A 20,025-nucleotide genomic window follows, 5' to 3' on the forward strand; every position below is an offset into this window, starting at 1 on the left:
ATCCTTCAGTAAATTGTGAGAAAACAAAAATGAAATTTTAAAAAAATCTTGTGAGGTTGAGGGCATAGCTCAGTGGTAGAGTGTTTACCTCCCTAGAATGGCAAAAAATAAAAATAAAAAAATAAAAAAAAGTAAAATACTCATGGAGAAACTATAAAACTTACTAAAAAACATTTAAACATAGAGAATGTGGATATTTAGGTTCATAAATGAAAAGACTCAATAATGTCATTTCTTCCCAGATTGATAGAGTCAACAGAACTGATACATTTCAGTTGACAAGCTGCTTCTGAGATTTAAATGGAAAAAGAAAGGACCAAGAAAAGTGAGGACATTCTCCAAGAATCAACAAAAGATTGGGCATGGCAATATAAAATATAAAGCTGTGATTATTAAAAGCATGCAGCACTCGTATATAGAAAGACAAAATGATTTAAATAGAGTATAGTCTAGAAAACAGACCCAAGCATAAATCAGCTCTTAAATTAACAAACCAAGTGTGTCAGATGTATAAGAAAAGGACAGACCTACCAACAAATGGCATCAGGATGGATATCCAATATGAAAAAAAAATTGTGTTCATATGTAGGTAAATCCATTACATATCAATTAGAAATCTGAATACAAGAGGCAACACTATAGGATTAATGATCTTGATGACTGAAGGATTTCTTAAGATACAATATTCACTAACCATAAAAGGAAAGACTGAAAAACCCAAGTTCTTTTCATGAAAAACTATTTGTCAAGATACTATAAAAACAGAGAAAAGAGAAGCCACAGTCAGGAAGGTACTTGTGATACACATAAATGACAAAGGATTAATATTTAGTCTATATAAGAATTCCTTTTTTTTAGAATATCACAATTTCATAACCCTAATGAAATAACAGATCTGTACACTGAGAATCAACAGCTGCTAGTATCCCCTAGATATTATGTGCTTTCCAAACAGGAACCTAATACCTATTACAAAGATGTCTTAGAAAGAATGAGTGAGTGAATGAAACCTGACTCTGATTAAGCCTTTAGATCCAATTATCAATTTATATAAAATATATGGGACAGAAATACACAAACTACACTATGATAATACAATTTGCAAAATACTGATTATGGAAAAAGCTCACAGGACAAATGATAAGGCTTTCACAACAAAAGGATTTAAAACAGAGGAGGAACCTATACATTAAGGGAGACAGGAAAGGTATTTAGAATCAAAGGCAAGTTGGGCATGTTGACCTATGCCTACTCTCAGCTATTCCAAAGACTGAGGAAGGAGGATCACTTTAGTACACAAGTCTGAGGCCAGCCTGGGCAAGATCCCAAATCAAATAAATAAGTAAATAAATAAATAAAATCACAGGCAAACTATAGTGTTCAGAAATGCACACCTGGGTGACAAAACTCTAAAGAAAAATGACAAAGTGATTATCATACCAATCACAATAATGGCTGTTCTTGTGAAAGGGGACATAGGATCTCCTAGTGGCTTTCTAGAAAGTTCCTACCTTCTGACATGTATTGATTAGGGTATTATGATAATTAGACTATATATTTGGTTCGTGGAGCTTTCTGTATTTTTGTTATACTTAACAGAAAGAAGTTTAAACATTAAAAGACCTAAAAATTAGATGATAATTGAAGGCCAGGAAAGGGAAGTATAGTATAACACCCACTTTGATAGCAAGGCAGCAACAGATAAATTCTTCAATTTGTAAATCAGAAAAAAGAAAAAACATATCACTTAAAGTATTAATATACAATAGATGATGGTTGTTGATGAAACTGGTTACACACACACTTTTTTTATTTCTACACACAGGACAGAAATACACAAACTAAGTGTTCCAGGTAAGAGATGATGAAGGCATGGCGTAAGGTGGAGGCATGGCAGGGCTGGAGATAAGATAGAAATAGATGGATCTGAGAATTATATAATACAAACAACCAAGTAGGCTTGGTATAAACGAATACAAAATTCTAATAAGGTGATCTGCTTTTCAAGTGGTGTTGAGCTGGCAATTCTGAAGGTATTTAATGTATATTGTCAGAGCAAGGAAACAGAAAAATATACTGTAGAAATTTTGTTGTAATATGCTGTAGAAAGGACCAAGATGGAAATCAGGATAGTGGTTACTTCTGGTTTGCGGGTAGAGGGAATAGGGGACCAGCTATAGTTGAAAGTGGGTGAGAGAGGCATCTAGGTCTTAGCAGCATTCTTTTTCTTGATCTGAGTATTGATTACATGGATGTAAATTTCAATTTTTTGTTTTTACTGGGGAATGAACCCAGGCCTCATGCATGCTAGACAAGTGTTCTACCACTCAACTATATTCCCAGCCCCTACCATTTTTAATTTTTTGAAAATCCATTGACCCATATACATGATTTATATACTTCAACATGAAAAACAAACAACAACAACAAAAAACAGGATATACATACATTATAACCATGTAAAACCAGGTAAATGCTATATATACAGCCCAGGAAAAGACTATAAGGAAATACAGAAAGATTAAAATCATTTCATTTGTTAATGTAGTGTGATAATGTTACTATGTATAAGCTTTTAAAACTGTCCCCCACCAGGAAACTGAGAGAAAGGCAGTTTCAGCTAGCTCTGGTTCAGCTTCAACACTGAGTTGGGAGAGACTCTTGCTGACAACCAGCAGTAAAGACAGTCACATGTAGAACCCATAGGATGCTCCCATTTGTAGCCTTCCCAGTCCTGTTACACCAATGCAGTGTTAATTCAGCATGTAAATATTTCAGCATTCAATATAAAACCTTGTAGCATCCAGCCCCATTTTCATCGGGGCAATGGAACAAGGCCTCATGTCTTGCCTCACACTAAAAAATTATATTAAGGGTTGAGTAATTTCAGTTTATAGAATGTATGAAACTCATAAGGGACAAAAACAGAAGGTGAGTACCAACAGGAGCTCAGCAAAAAGGGGAGGAGGAAAATATTATTTGGGAAGACTGACTCTTTTAAGAGAACAGCAGAAAAGGAGACCCTTATCAGCTAGCTGACTCTAAGATTAAAACTTGTGGCAAGTCAGGTGTGGTGGCACATGCCTGTAATCCAGCAGCTTGGGAGGCTGAGGCAGGAAGATTGCTAGTTCAAAGCCAGCCTCAGCAAAAGCAAGGTGCTAAAGCAATCCTGTGAGACCCTGTCTCAAAATTAAAAACTACAAAATAGGGTTAGGGATGTGGCTCAGTGGTCAAGTGTCCCTGAGTTCAATCCCCAGTAACCGCCACCCCAAAAAAAGCCCCCCAAAATTGAAACATGGCAAAACAGGGTCTATGTTGATAGCTGCTACAACCCTGACCTCTTTCAGCAGATTCTAAGCTTTGCTGGTGGGAATTACAGCTTCCAAACTAGGCATGGGACCAATCTAGTCTTCAAGGACCAGACTTTACAAATGCCCTGCCAGCTGTGCCAAGGCATCACCTCCCTTCTGTAACCTGTGCTTTCCCCTAGAACAAGGGAATACCACCTGTTGTGGAAGCTGAAGGTCAGAGTCCCTGATCCATTTCAGGAGGGGAGAAACAGCATCAAGATTGCCTTTAAGTCAGTCTCAGAGATCTCCATAAAGGACACATGGAGGAGTAGGGAAGTAGTCCTAAAGCCATGAAAATAATTTTTACCCAAGGCCACCCAGCACTAACAGAACATTACTATATTCTCTCTTTCAGTAAAATAGTCCACAAAGTACTGTTAACTTACTAGGTCTAATGAGGGAGAAAAGCTGCCACTTAAGTAAATAAAGATCATTTTGGAGAAAAAGTTGAGGATGAATCACCCTAGGAATACAGCTATTATACAGTGAGTAACCACACTATCCCAAAGTTTAAAAAGTTCCCTTTAAATCCTAGGAAAGGGTATATAGTTCACATCTATGACCATGCACCATAGAGAAAACAGTCTGAATAATTTTAAGACTTAAGGTAAACTGGGCCTGGTCGTGCATGCCTGTAATCCCATCAACTTGGGAGGCCAAGGCTGGAGGATCCCAAGTTTGAGGCCAGTCTCAGCAACTTAATAAGGCCCTGAGCAACCTAGTGAGAACTTGTCTCCCCCGCCAAAAAAACAAAACAAAACAAAAAAAAAACAGGTTGGGGATGTAGCTCAGAGGTAACAGGTTATCATGTTAGGAGCAGAGCAGTTTTCCTTCAAATCCTCTCCAATAGCCTTAGGGAGGAATCCTAAAGTAAGAGACTTTGCTCTATGAAAAAGGCAAGTTTACCTCTCCTCTAGTTCCATCCTGAGAAAGCTTTTCCTTTTTCCTTAAGAAATTAAGTCTTTAAATAAACTGCAAGATAAGAAACAAGACAGTACAAGCTGAAAAGGAAACATACAAAGACAACAACCAACAGTAATGTCTCAACTTTATTTGGCTCTGATTCAAAAGAATGAATTGATAAAAACTACTATAAAATAATTTGGGAAATTTAAACACTAATTAGATATCTAATGATATTAAGGAATTTTTTTATATGTGATAATGGTAATGTAATCATATTTTTAAAAGGTGCTTTTTTTGACATTTTCCTAACTACTTACTTAATGATTAGATGATCTAATCAACTAGGATATAATTACCAAGAGGTGACAAGAAGGACATGGATGCAGGTATGTGAAACAATACTGGCCATTAGTTTAAACACTGATGTTCACATGGTTCTCTTTACATACAGGTGTGTATGTGAATGTATTACATGCATTTGCATTTTAAAAAACATTTTTAAAAAATCAAGAATGTTTCCCTGCAGTCATCAAGGCATCGGACTCTACCCAGAAAACTGAGTGAAAAGGGTGCCTTTTCTTCTTTTGGGGAGGTGGGTGTTTTTTCTTCGATGATCCTATAATTATGAATATAACCCTAAACATCTTTGTAGCAAAAATACCCAAATCCAAACTCAAGAGTCTAGATGAGGGAGAGGGGATGTCCTATCTGTTGTCTCAAAAGCCAGTACCCTGTCATTGTTAACAGGCAACCAGGAGGCAAACACTGCTTTACTCTTTGCTCAGCTGGCAGGGACTTGCAGCATCGATTGCTCAGGATGCAGGCAGCTTGCAGTAAGTGAAGTCCCTGGTGAGACACTGCTGAGTAAAGGAGTCTCTCTGTAGCCGCACCTCAGCCTGTCTCACTCCCTCCCCCAATCAAACCCCTCCTTTGCCTCTTTTTTTTTTTCCTGCGTCACAAACACAAAATGGAGTTAGCTGGGAGCAAAAACAATCTGTCTAAAATGGCTGAATGCAGTAGGGAGTGCCAGACAGTAAAGTGAAGGGAAAGGGCACCCCCTGCTGTCCAACACAGGGACCCCATTTTTCTGTTCCTTCACTATTTTTGCATGTCAAAGCAATCAGCCCTAGGAGTCCTGATCAATTTTGTCATCTTTGATACCTATGTTGAACTCTAAATTTCAGGGTATAGAAACTAAGGTACAAAAAGGGAAAATAATTCCCAGTCTCTAAAAACAAAGTCTCAGTTAGTACCTGGTTACAATTAGAAACCGTATTTCTAAGAACGGAAGGGAGGTCCTTCTATAGCAAGCTGTCTCTAACTCGGTGATGAGTTAATGGCCCTCAGAGTCCCACAGCTACAGTCATCACTTCCGCAGGAATTCCTGTTGAAGTTTTTCTCCATGAAGACCACAACAGGAAATGAAGGAGTAGCAGTTGCCTGACATCCTGGAAACTAGGTTCCTAAGAAGTGCAGGTGAGAGTTAAGTAGGACAGAGAAAAGGACTTTAAGAAAATCACACTGAGAACATGAACTGGCTCTAAAGCTAGTTTTAGCCACAGGGTCAGAAGATTCAGGATGAGCTATAAAGCAACTCCACCCAACTTTATTTCTCACTCACTCAGGACAGTAACACTACTTGCTCTGCCCACTACCCTACACGGAACACCTTTCATAATCTTATTGCTACACTTCCCTTAAGTAAGTCAAATACCTTACAGTATGACTAAAAGAGAAAGAAAGGGGAAAAACGGAAACATCTTGAAAAATCCATGGATCTGAGTCCTAATGGTTTCCACTAATTAAATATGCTTTTTACCCTATGTCCCTAAAGTGAAATCATTGCAGTACATATAACACATGAGTACACAATCACCCCCCTAGGAAGTTTTAAAAAGTAGGTGGGGCTGGGGATGTAACTCAGCGGTAGAAAGTTTGTGAAGCATGTACAAGGTCCTGGGTTCAATCCCCAGTGCCACAACATTTTTTGTAAGAAATTCTAAAAGTCAGTTGAACTCTGGTACTGTTACAATTCTCTCTAAATAAATAGGGTCTTTGTGGAATAAACTTGATTTCCTAGGTGTTTTTTGAAAAATTAAGGTACTTTGGTCAGGTGTGGTGGTGCACACCTATAATCCCAGTTACTTGGGAGGCTGAGGCAGGAGGATTCCAAGTTCAAGGTCAGCCTCGGAAACTTAGTGGGACACTGTCTCAAAATAAAAAGGACTGGGAATGTAGCTCAGTGCTATAGTGCTTCTGAGTTCAATCTGCAGCACTGAGAAAAGAAAAGAAAAAGAAAAATACTTAATATCTGTAGGAAATAACAGCAAACTTTCTATGAGGATAACAGCTGTGGAAACACCAAGTTTACCCAATATATAATAGGCCATGTCTATTAAACTATACAGACTGATTCTGGGAAGAAGAGAGATTAAGAGGGTCCTATGGTAGGATAATATGAGAAATTGTTCATGCAGAGGATTTCCAGTTTTTATTACTCATAGCTATAATCTACATGAGGGAAAAATTCTGCACTTTAAAGTTATTTGTAAGTATACACCACAGGAGAGAAAAACAGCATACTAACTGAACAGTTTGGCAGTTATCCCTGCCAAAAAGTAACCATATTTCCATCACTGTTCTCCTGGTCCAAATATATACCCATTTGCTAAATCCTGCAGAACTACATCATCATGAACATGTAAGCAGTAAGGAGGGAAGGGATAAAATTGCAGAAATGAATACACCTGAAGGAAAAGAACAAAGCCAGATAGAATTCGAAAGCTGTAAGAATCAGGAACTAATAAGAGCTAGGAAGAAGGGGAAGTCTAAAGAAGTAAAAAGTGTTAGAAAAAAATGCAGAAAAAGTGTTAGAAATTTGGGAACTTCACAAAACTTTTGGTGATTTAGATAAGTCATTGAGTTTCTCATAGATACTTTTCCAGCACACCCATGATGGTGACTCGATTAAGGAGAGCTAAGAACAGATGAGCTTCTGAGATGTGAGTAAGTAGGAATGGGAAAGACAGGTACTGCCCCAAGCAAGAACTCAGCAAAGGTGTGTCAGCAAAGGAATAAAACAGGTTTACATAAAGGAACAATGGACTAGGTCAGGAGAAAAGCATAAAAAAATAAGGGACTAGGAACAAAAGCTCTTTTCCTTGCAGAAAAAAAAAAAAAAAGTCTTATTAAAAAGGGAAAAATTCAACATCCAAAAAGAGAGTAAGATAATAAATTCCCATGTATCCATCACTGAGCTTCAAGAATTAACAAATCATGGCCAATTCTGTTTCACTTAAGCCCCAGTCCACTTTTAAATTCCAAACATCATATAGTCACCTGTAATTATTTTAGCATGCATCTCTATAAGATAATGACTTTTTTAAAACCCATAATACCATTATCACATCATTTTTCAGCAGTCTGAAAAGTCAAGCGTTTTATACAGTTAATTTGAATCAATATCTAAATAAGGTTCATATGCAGCACTGGTTAATATTTTAAAATTCTCCCTTAATCTGTATGTGGTCCTCCACACGTATTAAAGAAATCAGGACATTGATCATCAGCGAAAAGCAAGGAGCACTGACTGATATAGTGGCATGACACAGTTTCCAGAAGCAGGCTTCTCTAAACATGCTGATTTCTTGCCACACCCTTTCACCAAGTGCTGGATTCTGATCCCACAGATTTGGACTTAAGGGGTAGTATTTATTTGCTATGAGAGCTTACTAAGGAAAAGACACATTAATGTCTGCCCTTCATATTTCTCAGATATAAAACTAAGGTAATACACCTATAAGGTATTATAGATATGTTTTAAGCATGAATAAAACAGAATGAGGACGGCAAAGTACTTTCATTTTTTTTTTCTTTAGGTTCTGCAGAGCAATTTTAATCTCTGCTGTCTCACCCACGCCTATCTAAATACTGAATAAATTGCAGGTTTCTAAACCGATCTCTGTTAACAAAGGATTCTAGAAATACCCTCCATTTTATTCAAGGTCAGGGAAGGGAAGTAACAGGGTAAAAGCAAAACAAAGAGAACAGATGGAATAAACACCCAGCCCCCAGTCAGAGTCTGCAGAGGCAGCTGCTGGTTTTTGTCATACTGCTGTTTTTTTCCCTTCTTTGTTCCCGAGGTGGAAGCCAGGAAAGGGTGGGGAAAGGGGGAGAAAGGGTGGGGATGAGGGCAGGACCGTCATCACAGTTACAGAAAGTCACCTGATCTTCTCCTCCAATCCCTAGTCTCTGACCTCACAATCTGGAATCTGAGCCAAAATAGCTCAACTGCGCTCACTCCGTGGCTGAAAAGAAGAATGCAAGCAGAATAGGAAATTGGGGACATTGTTTTCAGAAGGATTTTTGCAGATTTACTTGCCAAAAACACACAAACACACCCCACTAATCTGATAGATCCAAAAGAAGAAATCACTGACTTTTAGAAAAGAGTTGGGGTTACTGTAGGATCAGGAGGGAAAACCAGTTCCTTCCCATCTTGCAGAAATGGGGCTACCAATGTCCTTTTCTTATTTAACTGGGTCTCCTTTGCCCACGGGAGCTTAGAGATAAATGTAAAGCTTTTTAGACTGAAATCTACTTTTCAAAGAGAAACTATTACAATAGGCATGGATGACATAGAGTGAAATAGAGGACACTGTAACCTGCTGTCAAACTGGATCCTAGTACTCTCTACACTGTAGACAATAATATCTTAATACCAAGTGCTTCTAGAAACCCCTTCTCCAAGCATCCTGGAAACCAACAAATTTCCTTTTGTATTCTTTTGTCATTTTCATTATTAATATAATCATATCATAGAAAAATTGAAGTAAAAATACAGCACTCTAACAAAATCTATCATACTATTCTAGTATCTGCTCTTCTATCAATTCTGCATTTTTTAAGTGTGTTCAAAATTTGCACCTTGCTTCCCCAACCATCAATCATAACAGTAATTTTTCTATTTTGACCCTCCAGCTTATGGACAAGAGTTCTAAAACCAAACTAGCTACAGTACACTAAATTCTACAGCAATTAATCTCTGGAATAAAAGCAGATAGAAACAAGACAAAAATATGGTATACCACCCCTTTCCTTTGAAGACCATACTCCTTTATGAAGTAGTGCTCCCATACAGTGATAAAAAGCCTGTGACAGCTCCACAGTATGGTACTGCATAATGGAGCTAGGTCTGGAAGGTCCCTGTGCAGAACTTTGAGTCTCTCTTCTCCAAACCATAATGACTGTAAAGCTCTAATATGAATTGTTACACATTTATAGAGCTGGCATGAGCAACTAACTCTTTGGTCCATCATTACATAAGAATTTTTAAAAAGAACAAAAGGACATACATGCAAGCAAAGCTGAAGTCAGAGCAATTAAATGGTTAATCTGGCTACTATTTTTTTTAAAAGAGAATTTTGTTACCATATTTTTGTATTTATTATAAAACTAATAAATGCTTTTAAAGAATGCTTTACTTTTGGTAAATGCTTTACTTTTGGTAAAGACAGGGAGGACAAGAATCTGTTCTTAGAATTTGTTTATAACAACTTCATTTTTAAAATTCAGAAAGGATAATTAAGAAACTAATAAAAAGAGGGTGGATGAAGGAGAAGGTGGGAATGAGATATTTTTGTATTGATTACTAAAATACCTGTGTTACCTATGCAGAAAAACAGATTATAAAGAAGCGAAAATAAAAGACTCAGAGGAAACATTCTGTGGTGGAAACATCCTTAATACTCCTTGCTGGGAGACTTGTCCAGCATCAGCAAAAGTTACTTCAGATCCAACAATTCCCCAAGAGTGTAAGGTTAAGGGATACCCAGAACAGTTCACTTTCCTTGGGGAAGCAGTTCTGGACTATCAGGTATCAAAAGAACACTGGATCATTCTTCTCATCCCAAAGCCTAGTTCTGCTAATACTTCTGGAGACCCCCTTCCTCCTCTTAAACAATTTTGTGATCTCCAGCTCCAGGTCTCCATAGCAAGAGAACAATGAAACTTGAATAGGCGTTATCTGCAGAGCTGTGGCACTCTCTAGCCTGATCTCAACCTCCTTCTGTTTCTCACAACTCCATCTTTGTTCTATAAGCCAAAATCTAGTCTGACACTCTGCCTGCGATCCATCCTCTCCAGTATAATCAATCTCTAAGTGGTTCCCAGCTATTTCACTGATCCCACAGATCTTCTTCAAAACATTATTCTAAGATGGCTAATAGGATCTGGCTGTGAAGATGGCAAGAAAAGAATTCCGTAAAAACAAGTGCCTCTGACAGTTCTCCAGAATGCTACCAGTAAACAGAAAATGTTATTTTTTCCTAACTGATCTCAAATGACCACTGTAAGAACAAGGATAGGACTGGGACTGTAGCTCAGTGGTAGAAAGCTTGCCTAATGTGCAAAGCCCTAGGTTCAACCCCCAGCACCAACCCCCGCACCCCAAAAAAAGGATTACACTTACACACCTACTTGATAAAGACATAGACATGATATTAAGAGAAAAAGTAGAAAGCAACTTGTAGACTACGGCAAAGAATGGGAAAACAGAACAGAAAATGAAAAAAGAGTTACTTAAGCAATGGATCAAGGCATATTTGCTTATATCTTCCAAAATTATTTGGAAATGGAGTCCAGAAATTTATATCTTTCACCTGTTCCTCATGTAATTCTTCTGCACAGTAAAGACTGAGAATTACTAGTACAAAAAGACATTTTAGTTATAAGGCTAGACCACACCAAGGTAACAAAAGTATGCAATACTGATCCTAGATGGTCTAAGTCTCTGTCAATGATATCTAAAAGAACATTTTGTCAGAAACTAAATCTGGAATCTGCAGATCATGGGAGATGAGACCTGGGTTTAAAAAATATAGTTTCAGTTTATGTATATCTATAATAGTGTAATACAGGTACAAACCAAAGTGGGGGTGGTTTGAAAGAGGCTCTAGAAATGGCATTATCTTGAGATAGTGAGGAACTAACAAATTACAATATATAATCAGGGGGTAAGTTCTATTTTGTGTTTGATATAGTTCTTCAGCAAAAACTATAACAGAGATGGTATTATGAATGTGTTATATCAGGATCACAAACATGTATATTATGAACTACCAAGGTGATAAAATACTACCTTTTATTTAAGCTCTCTGAAAGGCAAGCTATGATGTCATGAAGCTATCAAACTAAAAAAAATATTCTCCAGTCTCAGGGCCCCCAAAGAACACTAATATTGCAACTATAAAAAAATACTAGCAAAAAACCCACAAAAAGTCAACAACCAAAAAACGTAATTGTACCACAACAAAATTTCTTCATAAAAATAACAGCTTCCTGCTATAATTTTACTGCTGATCAGTCCTCCAAATAAATTTCCTGACAGGCAGAGGGCAGTGTTCTAAGCAGCTGCACCTGGAATTAACAGATGGTGCCTCTCTCTAACGTGACTGCATCATTACCAAACGTAACAATGACACATCTAAAATAGAAGAGATCCATGTGCCATCTGGTGGTGAAAAGGAAAAGAACACACTGCTGCAGATAAATTTATCAGATTCCTCCAGTTTAGAAGGAATTAAAGTTTAATTATCTTTATCTAATGACACCTTTCCTTAAATCTCCACTGGTAAGTCTCCAGTGGAAACTATATCAACAGCCTTCAAACAAAAGTTTTAAAGTTCTGCCTAGTGTAGCTTTAGATCTCCAAAACACTGGTTGTAAGAAAGCAGCAGCAACTAATGCCTGACACTCAGTGTACAAAGTAAGAGGGGGAAACTGACCAAAACAAACAAAATAAGAGCCCAGAAAGTTGTAAAAATGAGTTTGAGATGATGATAAAGAACACCAAAGGTAGTTATTGCAAAGAAAAAAGAAGAGGGGGGGGAATGAAACAGTAACAGAAGTTCAGAACTGAAAGGTATCTCTACCCATGGGTTCACCTATCTCATTTACAAATGAGGAAAAGTCAATGTATGAAGAGAACCCTTTGATGCAATCTTATTAACAATCTGACTAAAACAAGATATCATTCTCCCCCATTAGAAATTTTGATAAATAATTTCTTATTTTGGGCAGAAGTATAAATAGGTATAATTCTATATCCAGTGTCTGGGTCCAGAAACTTTTAAGAAATTACTGTGCAAATAAACAAATATTCAAAGAAATATAATAAATTGTTTCCTGTGGCACTGCTTATAATACGAAAAAATTGGAAACTTAAATTCTCAATGAGGGAGTAATAATTTAATTTGTATTATTCAGATGATAGAATACAACTATCCATCACAAATAATGAAGTAGACAAAACAAAAAAAAGAAATGAAGGGCTGGGATCTGGCTCAGCAGTAGAGTACTTGCCTGTATATACCCTGACATTTCTATAATTTTTTATTTTAACTGCCTTGATTCTTAAATTTTCCAGTAACGTTCTGGTTGAAAGTTTCTCATATTTTCTAACCTGAACTATATATTAGAATGATGTATGCATATAAAATGTATAGTTAACCACAGTCACTTTGGAGAGAGGAGAAGTTTTTTTATTTTATATTTTCAGTATAATCAACACAGGAATTGAAATGAAGATATCATGTTAGTCCAGGAACTGCCTTTAGATAGGACTATAGTAACAGGGAAGACAAGAGAGAAGATGGGAAAAAGATTGGAATGTCTCTGGAAGTTCCTCTTCTGATAGGTTTAATTTTCCCAGTGAAGTACAAATAAAACATCCTCAACTGAGAATAAGGGAGAAGATGGGTCTTTGAGGAGAGAAAAAGGTTTTAAGTAATCATTTAAAACAATGGAGAATTGAAAGGATTAGAAATGCTTAAAGAATGACTGTCTGGCAATTATTGAGGGCCAAGCAATGTCACAAACTGAGCAGAGGAGATATAGGAGAAAGAACAGCCAATGAGGTAGGAAAAAAAGGAAGAATATTTGAAGGTCTAGAAGAAAGCACATCAAGGAGGACCAGTTGTGTGGTTTTCTCCAGTCACATTCAGAGTTGCACAACTACAGGTGCAGGGTGGACAGAAAGAGGGAATTACTCAGAATTTTTTTTTTTTTTAAACCAACCAAGTATGATGAAATAAGAGAAATAATGGAAGAAAATAGTAGGGGAATTATTATTATAATGATTAACCATGGACTTTTAGGTGAGAACAGTGAAGTGATCAAGGAGGTAAAGAAGAGACTGGAAGGGTCATTGGGGCTAAAAATTTTGGGGGGTCAAGATACTAAAGAGAGCAAGATAAAAAAAGTAGGATAGGCATGTGTAGTATGAAATTCAGACTGTAGAAGTGCTGCAGTTATTGGTAATTATAGTGGGGAATGAGTAAGGTACAAAAGAGGACAAATCAAGAATTCAAATAATTGTGAGGTCAGAATATTGGTAGGATCATGATCCTTTTGTATGGAAATTATTGGAAATTAAGTCAGAAATAGTACTGGCATATTACAGTGGTCAAAAGAAATACAGTATAACATAATGTATTAGTAGATAATAGCACAAAGAGGAGAACTGATGATATAAATTGAGGTCATGAGATTTGAAATTGTTGTTTTGTAGGAAAGAGAAAGCAGAACGATCTGATGTGGCAATTAAGAACCAAAAGGATGTCTACCCCATCTCCAGGCCCATTTCAGGGAGGTTTATGGGAGGAAAGAAAAACTACCACATGAGAGAGCAGAAGGGAAAGCAGTATTGAGAGAAAGATGGGTTTCCATAAAAGAAAGGTGAAGCTGATGACATGATTTTGCTAGTAATGAACATAAATTCCAGAGGACACAGTGGACTAGTTTCCAAAGCTTAGGTGAGACAGGAAGGAACAGAATAGAGAATACACAGAACCTTTTGGGGACTGAAATATGGGAGATGGTAATCTGGAGTTCCCTGTGGCGAGTGACATAAACCAGGAAAAATGGCATATTAGATCCAGTAGGCTCAAGGCAGATGATGGAAAGGCTAAAATGCAGAAAGGTATGTGAGGTGGTGGTTGCAGGCTCCTTTTTAATATCAGTGGTGATAGATGATGACCCAGAGGATATGCAAAACAGTTAAGAGACTATTCCTGATGCTCGCAGTTCGCATAACGTGTTTCATACTTTAACAAGTCTGATACCCCATAATGTCCATTTTATACCTACTAAGAAAGGACTTTTGAATCTTAAGAGTTAAAAAGGTTCAAAAGGAAGGAATACACCTATGAAGAACAATCACTGTATGCAGGTCCATGAGCAGGACTCTACAATTCCAGGTGATGGGGGTAGATCTATGGTTTTATATCACACGGAACTTCTATCTGATATAACTTTGAGTGCTTTGCACTAAAAAAAACCCTACTCGAAACCCAAGAAAATCTACTAATTAAAAGACAACAACCCAACAAGTGTTCATTGTAATAGTACCCCTCATCCTTATTGAGAGAAATAAGGAACTGATGGAACACCTTTCTGCCAAGAGTCATCTCCCAGGGGAGGGACAGGTTGAGTTCTTATAAAATATTCTTCTAAAAGTTAAAGTGGTAGAAGCTATGAGAATTCACAAACATTAGTAAAGATTCAATTGGGTGACTACCACCTAGTGGACAGAAGAGAATCACAGCAAAAAAGAAAAGCACCATTAGATCCTTCCTGGGGAAGAAGGGATTGATTGATTGTTCCCTACCATAGGCCCCTGCTGAAGTCTGAAGCCTGAACAAAGAAAATTATGAAAGAGCAGCAGACAGACAGGTAAACCTACCCATTGTTGCCAACAGTTTTCACTTCTGAGACAACAGCATAAGCCTTAGGATCTGGAAACAACATACAATCAAATGCTAACTAAAACACTGGTTCTTTTTAATGAAATTTTCAACTCTTGGCCAAGGTCTTACTCTTTAGCCAGAGTTTTTTTCCTAAATTACTGTCATCAAACAGTTAAGAGAACTGTTTCTGATGCTCACAGTTCCCATAATGTGTTTCATACTTTAACAAGTCTAATACCCCATATTGTCCATTTTATACCTACTAAGAGAGGACTTTTGAATCTTAAGAGTTAAAAAGGTTCCAAAAGGAAGGAATACAGTTATGAAGAACAATCACTGTACACAGGTCATTAGTTATCACTCACCATTTTATGGTTCAAAAGATAATACTCTTAATACTGCCATTAAAGAAAAAGACAGTAAGAAATGGAAGGAAAGCAGAAAGAAAGTTTACCTCGTACATGCAAATAATGACCTGCCTGAGGTTACAACAATGATGAAAATGTTCCCTCAGAGATGAAAATAACTACCAGATATGTTTTCAAGGAATTCAAAAGCAGAGTCAACAATGAGTCCATGATATAAGATTCCTTGCTGACTGTGATAATGAAAGTGAGAAAGTGAGAAGGACTATAAGTTTTATGGTACTGCCTATCAAATATGAACTTAATATATTACCCAGAAGGGAATAAATTCACTAAGTAAGTAAATTCCTGACTTATAGTTCAGAAATACAAGATTAATCCTTAAAAGAGAAATAATGTGTAGGAGAACCTGTTGTTATAAATTCTAGGGCCAGTTCCTATCTCTTAACTCTTCTATTAGTAAGGAAGCACACATACTCTTGAACCTTAACGAAGCAGTGTCTGGAGGTACCTTTGGCCACAGGAGGCAGATGCACAGTGAGGTAGGTGTTTCTTCAATACCCACTCTTCGAAAAGTCAGTAGGTATATGGGAGATTTTAAGTACCAGTAAAACATACGGGGGATAACAGGCATATTTAACAAATAGCAGAAAGTTGTATTTAGCAAGCAAGTGAGGAAATAATGCAGTTATGATGAAAATGAAGTGTCTCAATAACTTCCTCATCAACACTGGCTATATACTGGGCTGAAATCAGCTAAGCAGGGCTTCTACTGTACTAGATACACATGTTTTGTTTTCTTCAAGTTTTAGGCTAGTTTTGCTGAAGTTAAATACACTATAATTAGAATATACTCTCCTCTTCTGTAACCATAACTATCCAGAATCTCATTTACTTTCCCTAATTTGTTTCTTTTTTTCTACTCTTAAGTTATTGCCAATTCAAGGACATTTGTGCTTAAAGGAATTAAATGGTTGGTGAAATCTAATTTGCAGCTCTTGTCTGGATCTAACCTTTCAGAGGCTCCTAGGACAAGTACATTCACTTCTGGAAAGCAGAAGACTAGAGCGAAAACTTTGGAATCAGTCTAGAGTCTGAACCCTGCCTCTGGTACTTACTATACAGTAAGCTGGAATATTTACAGAGCAATAATGAGTATTTACCGATCATTTAATTTTTCATCAATATTAAAACTGCAAATGAGAGACTTGGTAACTGACAATGGTTTCAGTATTAAAACTGAACTGGGGACTGGGGTGTAGTACAATGGTAGACGGGGTGCTTAGCTGGGACAAGGTCCTAGGTTCCATCTTCAGCACCACCAAAAATTAAAATTAAAAAAAAAAAAAGAGAGAGAGAGAAAAGGAAGAGAAAAGAAAGAAAAGAAACCTAAACTAGTTCAGAATTTAAGAATGACTTTTAAAAAGAATCAAGTACAAGATCTTTTTCTGAAATACTTACATTAAATTACTACACAAAGTACTGAAAGCAAAGTAAAACTGTTGTCATACTAAGGAGATCTGATTCCTCTGAGTCTTCAATTTGAAAATTTTGAGACTCTGAAATTCCTTTCCTGATAAACATCAAAACTCTAAGAAGCCCAAAGTCTTTTTCTCTAAGATGTTCTTTTGGGGGCAAGTAGTAAGGAAGGGGGCAACCAGGGAATCATCTGTGTTTGCATGTCTGGGCACCAAAACTCAAGAAAGGCAGGGCAAATTAGTTATTGCAGTCACAACAAGTGTGATATGAGGTACTAGCTCCACATGCAGTACCTCCATGTGCCACTTTATACCCATGCATAGATGAAAGCAGCCATTTTGTCCTTAAGAGGAACACATTAACGTAAGACCTAACATTCAAACACTTCTTGCATCTTTATAGATTTATGAAGTAAATAAAAAGTAAAGAAACAGAAGAAAAAAGAAACAACATGAAGTCAATAAAAGATGGAAAATCCAAAGAAAAATTTTTAAAAAGGGAAGAAATGATTAAAAACATATATAACTACATGGCTGATGAGAAGAAGAAGAAAGGTTTTACTGCATTCAAGTACTACAGATAACTGTTAAGAAGTGAGCAAACAATAAGTATTAATGACAGGAAAAAGTCTATCCCTGAATTTAAAAAAAAAATAAATTTTTTTTAAGTTGTCAGTGGACCTTTATTTTATTTACTTATTTATATGTAGTGCTGAGAATTGAACCCAGTGCCTCACACGTGCCGGGCAAGTGCTCTACCTCTGAGCCACATCCCTAGCCCCTCTCCCAGAATTTATCATGTATGGAAAACTGCTTATGAGTTAAGTGATTTTCAAGAACACCTTTTCTAAATCTTCCTACTGAAAAGACTAGGAAATTAAGACGTGTGTCAGAGTAACACCTGAAAGTTCTAACTTCAATTAAAGATATTTCATTTCAATGAATAAAAAGTCGTTTCCTAGGCAGAAGCTGGGGGTTAATGAAGGATTAAAGAGTTTGGTTTACATTGTTGAAAATAAAAGATGAGAAGTCTTGCTTGTTAAAATATTACATATGAATTCATAATGAGAATATAATGCCAAAGATGACCAATAAACTGCAGAAAACCCAATTAAAATCAATAAGAATACAAATGTATAGGATAAAAGGAAGATGAAGACAGGAAAGGGGTCCAGTCATTGTGTATTTGCAGTGGCACTGAGAGCATAGAGCCTAAGTACAAGAAAGGAACTGATGCCAGAGACCAACACAGGGATAAAGAAATCATTTGATTTTGACTTTTACTGTCAACCAGTCTTTGTTGATAAATTAGAGTAGTACAAATAGTCACCACCATGGTATTTTTAACTAAGAGAGTAGAAGTAATTTCCTAAGGTTGGACTTTGGCATGGAAGGTGATAATTGTTAGAAGAAAAGGCCACTTTGCCCTGAATGATAGGGCAAAAGACCTGAACTTTATGATCTTTCACTTCTAGACAGAAACACACATAAAACTGGGAGTGACCGAAGGTGCCTAGAACTCTGTCAGGTTCCTTATTAGAACGAAGTGCTACGTGGTTCCTAAAAAATTAATAATGGCTTTTAAAAGTGCTAATTACTGGAATAGAGGGAAGTGGGGAGAAGAAACACCCCAAAATTGCCCTTAATTTTCATTACTAGTGTCATAATAAACCTTCAAGCAAATAATAATGCTGATGATGGAAATACAAAAATTATTAGTCTGTAATTGTGATACATGACAAAATCTTTCAAATACTTTCTATCTCAAGAAACGATAAGCGTCGTATCACAAAGCAGAACAAAATAACAAGAGTTAGGAAGTGAAGATAGCAAAGTGGATTGGTTCTTCTAAAAGAAAAGGAGGAGTTGGAGGCAGGAGGATCGCAAGTTCAAAGCAAGCCTTGGTCACTTAACAAGGCCACAAGTAACTCAGTGAGAGACCTTGCCTCAAAATAAAAAATAAAAGGGTTGGGGATGTGGCTCAGTGGCTAAGCACTGCTGGGGTCAGTCCCTGGTACCAAAAAATAAAAAAATAAAAATAAAGGGAACACATGAAGGTAAAAAAGAAAAGAATTTACATAGAAATAGACTGTAAGTCAATGGAAAAGTTGTCTATATATGCTACAAAATAGAGACGATATACAACTGCTTATCTCATAAGGCTTCACTGCAGTTTACATGGGGTAGTAATTTTAAAGCACTCTGAAAATTGTTAAAATGCAACACATGTAAGGTAATGGTAATAATACTTACTTGAGTTATCCTTTACCTTCCAAAGAACAAGTATGTGATAGCTTTAACTTAAAATAACTTTTTTCCCTATTAGTCAACACCATAGCTACTGGTATTTTTGGAATCTAGGGGGGGAAGGGGAAAAAAAAAAAAAAAAAAACCTAACAAAAGAGAAATTAAGCCTTAATCTTGGCATCCATTTTTTAAAGAGAAAAATCAGTTACATCTGTTTCATCTTTTTTCTCTAATATTCAAGAGACACAAATAAAAGGCTCTTTTGTATTCTTACCTTTGGAAGCTGCAGGAACAAAGGGTGAGAAGAGCATCAGATATTGGAAAAAAATAGAAGAAAGAAATTACATGGTTTTTTTTTATTATCATAGACAGTTGCTCAGTCACCCAACCTGTTAAAACTCTCTCCAATCCTTACTAATTAAGTACTCGAGTATGAAGATGGCACCACAAGGCAGGACCACAGTTCATACAAGAGTATCAACAAAACAGGCCCAAACTGGGCTTCTGAAAGCTTAATACATTCCCACAAGTTATAATGATACAGAATACCTACATGCAACAGGTTTCTTCCCCAACCCCAGTAACCCTATAATACAAACACATCTTATTTTGTTCTGATTAGGAAAGCCCATCTCTCTTCTACCCAATGCTCTCTTTCCACTCTAACCAATGGAAGGGAAGAGAACGAGAAAGCTAGGAAGAGAATGGGAAACTTAAGTGACATCTAAGCACTATACTAGACCTTGACATTAAAGAGGAAGGTACTCACTCTTGGTCTGGGCAGAGAAGGTAAGGGTAAGTTTGGCGAAAAGTTCATTGTTCTCAAAGCGGTCCTCCTTCACCTTTGTCCAGAAGCAGTCCTGGGAAAGGTCTTCAGCCACAAACTGTAGATACAGGTTAAAGAGTTACTAATCTGAGCCCTAAACTTTCCATC

The 20,025-nt window shown here is 36.9% G+C and overlaps 1 protein-coding gene across 4 annotated transcripts in view; it reads right to left on the minus strand.

The window, feature by feature from the left end:
• Diaph1 (diaphanous related formin 1) overlaps nucleotides 1–20,025 on the minus strand; it is a 100,700-nt gene that overhangs the window by 39,688 nt on the left and 40,987 nt on the right. For all 4 annotated transcript variants that reach the window (XM_047555044.1, XM_047555042.1, XM_047555043.1 and 1 more), the window contains 2 exons: nucleotides 19,861–19,975; nucleotides 19,366–19,374 (listed from right to left, as the gene is read on the minus strand). In XM_047555044.1, coding sequence (XP_047411000.1) covers nucleotides 19,366–19,374; nucleotides 19,861–19,975 — 124 coding nt within the window. The remainder of the gene's footprint in view (nucleotides 1–19,365; nucleotides 19,375–19,860; nucleotides 19,976–20,025) is intronic.

Source organism: Sciurus carolinensis, chromosome 6 (assembly GCF_902686445.1).
Source record: "Sciurus carolinensis chromosome 6, mSciCar1.2, whole genome shotgun sequence".
Taxonomy (NCBI): domain Eukaryota; kingdom Metazoa; phylum Chordata; class Mammalia; order Rodentia; family Sciuridae; genus Sciurus; species Sciurus carolinensis.